Below are 5282 nucleotides of genomic sequence, written 5' to 3'. Positions count from 1 at the left end.
CTCAAGTGGGCAACAGAGAGTCACCCAGACACTCGGCTGCTCCTCTGCATCACCCCTGCCCCGCCCCCACCCAGGCCACCACCTCTTGCCAGGAGATCCACAGCAGGCTCCGCAAGGGTCATCCTGCCTTCGGTCCTGCTCCTCCTAACTTGCCTCCCCAGGTGGCCTGGGTGGTATGTCTCAAGTAAGGTCCTTCCTGATCGTGTCACATGCCTGAATTCTCATTGCCCTTATCCACTTCAACTCTACTTAGGGTCCTCAGCCTCTAGATCCTCAAATGTGTCCTCTCAGGTTCTTGGCTTGCAGAGGGAACAGTAGATTTTATCTAGCTCCTAATCTTTCAGATGCCCCTTCCAGGAAGGCTTCCCAGACTTCCCCACTGCAGAAGAAAACTTCCCCGCTCTGGGCTCCCACGGCACCTGCTGCGTCTGGACCTCCACCCTGGCACATGCGCTGGGTATTGCACAGGGGCTCTTCCCACCAGGGGCAGGCCTGGTCTAATGCTGAGCCAGGGCTCAAGTCAGAACAAACGAGCAAGTGACCCGGCCAGCCTGTTCCAAACATAGAAACTTTATTAATAACAGCTGCAATGCAGCAGATACAAAGGGCTGGCAGGGGGATGAGGATGGGTCCCAAAGTCCCCAAGTCCTAGCCCAACTCTGTGTCCACCTGGGACCCCTTGTTTTCCTTCTTCCTCTCCTCCTCATGCTGCTTCTCCAGCGGCCCACACAGGTCCTGGAAGACATGGGCGGGGTGGGGTGGGGAGCAGGAAGGACAGTGAAGGTGGAGGGAGGTTTTTGTGGGGATGGAGTAAGTTCTGGACTGGGGAACCAGCCCAACCGGGGTTGCCAACACTGGCTCTGCCACTTGGGCAAGTGACTTTCCCTGGCTCAGCCTCAGCTTATTCATCTCTACCATGGGGGCTCAAACCCTTAAGAACAACTGGCATTTACTGAGCACTTATGACCTGCCAGACCCCTATGCTATGTCTCCTCATTCCTCACAACCACCACCATTTTACAGATGATGAAACTGAGGCTCAGAGTGGCCACATGACCTGTCCCAAGCCACCCACCTAGATGAGGGAGGTAAGCTGTCGACCAGGTGGTCTGACTTGGTGCCTGAGCTCCTAGCCCTTTCCCGGGCTTCACAGTGCAAGGAAAGGGGTTCCAACCACTTCTGCTCATGTGAATTGACCTCAGGTGGCAAACTCATGAGATGTTTTATCTTAATAATTATGAACATATTTTATGTATATCAAAAAAGTGTAAGCAGCTCATCAGCTGTGTGATTTCACAGGTATTACTACAGAGGAAGAGACCAAGGAAAGCCTTTCATTCAAGACAGGTTTAAAGAAAAGCATGAAGGTAATGCTTATACAGGCAAGCCTCAGTTATACAAAATTGGGACGGTGGTCTTGGACTTGCTGCAGTTTGGGCGACACTGAAGCCACAATACCAATTCCTGCCACACAAGTGTTCAACACGAGCAGGCAGGAGTCAAAGCCCAGGGGTCATTGTTAGTTATCGATTCAGACTCATGTTGACCCCGCGTATGCAGAGCAGAACTGCTCCACGGGGTGTGCAAGGCTGTGACCTTCTGGGAGCAGACAAGCCAGTCTTGAGGTGCCTGTCGGTGGGGTCGAACTGCCAACCTTCGGACTAGTGGTCAACATTTAACCGTTTGCACCACACAGGGACGCCCCATGTGTGTCTCCTACCGAAGTCTCACCACCACGCCTCGCTCATTCCCCTCCTGTTGGCCTCTCAGACCCTCCCCACCTGCTCTGGGAGTCCTCCCTGAGTTTACAGTGATCTTCCCCCTGGGCTCTCATTCACCACCACAGGCCTACGTGAGGCTCCATTGCCCCTGCCAGTGAGCAGGAGCTTAAAAGTAGGATATCCTGCTCTGCTGTGCAGCCTCGGCTGACTGCTTTCCCTCTCTGGGCCCCCAGAGCTGCCCGAGGCAGGGTCAACCCCAGGCTAACGGTGAGCACTGGCCAGGCCCTGTTGCGTTTATTTACCTTTTTCCCATCGGTGTACAGGATTTCTGTCTCCCGTAGGCCCATGCACTTGAGGGCTTCGTGGAACTCTCTCAGTTGTTCTTCGGTCACCTCCTGCTTGTCAGCTGCAGTGAGGAGCAGGGGGCTGGGTGAGGATGCTGCAGGGCCCCGTGGAAGGCCAGACAGGGCTGGAGTTCAGGGAGCACAGTCCTCGGGGTGGGTGAGCCTGGGGTGGTGCTGGGGTGGGTTGGAGTTGGGGACTGCCGAGGGTGCCTACCGTAGAAGGACAGCCCCCGGTTCAGCTCGTCTTCCGGGTAGTAGGAAAACATGAAGGTCTTAGGGTCCTTGGTGAGCAGCACATAGGCAAAATGTTCTGTGCCCCACTCTGGAGGAGAAAAGAGCCTCTGGGGTGTAACCACGAGCAGGGCACAATAAGGAAGCCTGGGTGTGCCCAGGGTCACACAGCCGACCAGTGAAGACCCAGGATTCAGCTGGGCTGCCATGTCCTCAGCTCCTACTGTGTGCTGGGCCCTGTGCTGAATGCTCTCCATGCATACATGGAATATGTCCAGACAGTGCACACGTGGAATACACAGCAAACACATGGAATACATAGATGGAACATGCATGTGTGTAATACAGACACGGAATATGCAGACAGACATACATGCATACCCACATGCATATGCACATGGACTCAGGAGCCCATATAGACTGTGGAAGTCAGGGTCTTTCTTCCCATTTTGCAGGTGAGGAAAATGAGGTCCCGAGAGGAGCCTCAGGGCTGTAAGTGGTGTCGGTTCAGTTCCGTGGGCATTTTGTGCCCCTACTTTGTGCCATCTCTGCAGTGATGACTGGGACACGGGCGAAGTCACTGTCTGTCCAATACATGGGTTGCCCCCTTCACTTCCAGAGCACCATAAAGAATAGCTAAGAGAGAGGCAGGTCTGGAGCCAGCCTTGAGTTTGAACCCTAGTTCTAATTACAAGCTGTGTGACCTCAAGGAAATTACTTGACTTCTCCGTGCTTCTGTTTCATCATCTGTAAGTTGGGCACAATCATTGTCATGGTTTTGGGTTATTTGTGAGTATTCAGTGAGTTAATTCATGTAAAGGACCTCAAAAAGTGCCTGGCACATAGTAAGAACTCACAATGTTGGTAGTTATTACTAAGATTATTGAAGTGTGCAGGCACTGGGACCCCGTATATACCAGACATGAGCCTTCCCCGTGTTTTCTGGGCCCAAAGCCTCCAGCCCTCCTCGTATAGGCCATGCAGCCCACCCACAGTCCTCGCTTCCCACACAGTGGCCTCCAGTCTAAGGGCCAGCCCTTACCGTATCTGGAGAGGGTCCCATTCTCCCGCTGGACCTGTAGGTAGCTGGAGTTATAGACGCACTGGCCCCCGCTAAAGTCAGACACAAGGTGGGAGAAAAGAGTAAGATGGTCAAGGAGATAAGGACAGTCGCCTATCACAGTCGTGCAGGGGCAAGAGTTGGGCGGAGATTGGAGTCAGCACTCCCACTCCAAGGATGGGAAGGCTGAGGGCAGGATTGGGGAGGGACTTGCTCAAGGTCTTTCAGCTGCTGGGAGTGGAAGCCAGAAGCTGGTGCATGCTGTGAGGAGGGTGAGGAGGGCGGGAGCTGGCGTGTGGGGGTCTCACGTGGTCAGGTACTGTCTGAGCAGTATCACGTCCTCCATTACATTGGGGGTTAAGTAAAAGAAGGCCGTCAGGATCTCTTTAGCAAACTGGTTGTACTCAGGATGGCGAAGGACCGCGGCGATGTAAAACCATTTGCCAGAGAGCTGGGGAGAAACCGGGAGCTGGTGATGCGGGGCTTGTGGCTGAATCCTCGACAGTCAGCTGGGAGGAGACTCAGCTAATCTCTTGCTCCATTTTGCAGATGAGGAGACAAAGAGGCTCACACCACGAATCAGGCACCCCTACAGGCAGCCTCTCCATGCCCAGCACAGAACCACGCCCTGCTGAGGTACCTTGGAACGGGGCTTCTGGGTCCAGAGGCAGGGGAATGCCACCTGAGGCCACCCAGCTGGTCAGAGCTTCACCCCAGGATCCAGGAGAGGAAAGGATAGAGCCAGGAGCAGGGGGCTAGCCACGAGCCAGCAGGTGAAGGGAAACCCGGCACTCACCCGCTCCAGGATGGCATTAGTGATTGGTGCTGGCTTCAGGATGGCACAGGCTGGGTCTTGGGCATCCAGCAGAGGGAGGAGACTCAGGACTGCAAGGGCCCAGGGCAGCGCCATAACGAGAGAGGAAGCACCTGGATCCATTGAGACTGGTGGCCTGAGAGCTCACTGACCTTTATAGCAAGCTGTGGGAGGGGCTCCTGGGGCCCAGCAAGGCTCATGGTCAGGGCTGTGACACAATCCGAAGGCACTTGAGAAATGCCTTGCGCAAAACCTTCCTTTCTCTTCCCACAGCCAGCTGCAGGTAACTTCTCCAAGCCCAGGTCTAAAGTGGGTTCCTGAGGTTGAAGGGGTTACACAGATCTGAGGGTCTGGCTGATTTAAGGCCAGAGTGGGCATGGGATGGAGTGATGGTAGCATGTGTGAGTCCTTAGATTTCAAAGGAGGGCTCACCCACTTGGCAAACTCATGTTTCCATCCAATTCCTGAACCACTGAGCACCAAAGCTTGAGTGGGATATAAAGCAAATGCTGAGGGGGCCTTGGAGAGTTCCCAGCTGGCATGGGAGTGGAGGTAGGGTGAGCGACACAGATTCAATTCCAACTGTGCGTGGTCACAACTGTGGAAGAGGAAAAGTTCAGAGGGGCCCCAACCCAGCCTTTGAGGCAGGGACTTTTCCAAAAGGAGGCAGCATCTAAGTTGAATGTTTCTTTCCAGCAAACATGTTTCTTGAACCGTCTTCCAAAGTCTAAAACAAGAAATGATCTCCATGTTGTCCCCCATCCCCTGCCATGGAAGAAGGGAGCTTGCCTTTCTTTTCACCAATATATCCCCAGTCCTGGGACAGTGGCAAGCATGTAGTGGGTCCTTTAAATATTACAGAATGAATGATTCTACCTGAGGCTCCTCTCGGGACCTCATTTTCCTCACCTGCAAAATGGGAAGAAAGACCCTGACTTCCACAGTCTATAATTAAAGAGTTTCAAAAAGTATTATTATAGTATACTGACAATTTTGTGTTCTTATTCTATTAAAATATTTTGAATAATTTTTCACGTTTCAGAATATCAATGGCTGTCAAGTTAATTCCGACTGATGGTGAACCACGTGTGTCAGAGTAAAACTGTGCTCCA

General features: G+C 53.2%; 1 protein-coding gene across 1 annotated transcript; it reads right to left on the bottom strand.

The window, feature by feature from the left end:
* Positions 1-375: 375 nt before the first annotated feature.
* On the bottom strand, positions 376-4314 carry LOC101345779 (alpha-1-acid glycoprotein 2-like). Its single transcript, XM_004391172.2, has 6 exons — positions 4153-4314; positions 3665-3807; positions 3339-3409; positions 2280-2387; positions 2024-2127; positions 376-735 (listed from the first exon to the last, which is right to left on the bottom strand). Exons 1-6 carry the CDS (start codon positions 4291-4293, stop codon positions 649-651), a joined length of 654 nt encoding a protein of 217 aa, XP_004391229.2. The 5' UTR covers positions 4294-4314; the 3' UTR covers positions 376-648.
* Positions 4315-5282: the final 968 nt, after the last annotated feature.

This window comes from Trichechus manatus, unplaced genomic scaffold, assembly GCF_000243295.1.
Source record: "Trichechus manatus latirostris isolate Lorelei unplaced genomic scaffold, TriManLat1.0 scaffold01821, whole genome shotgun sequence".
Lineage (NCBI taxonomy): Eukaryota > Metazoa > Chordata > Mammalia > Sirenia > Trichechidae > Trichechus > Trichechus manatus.
The sequence above is the reverse complement of the archived record's forward strand: the minus strand, read 5'-3'. Positions and strand labels throughout refer to the sequence as shown.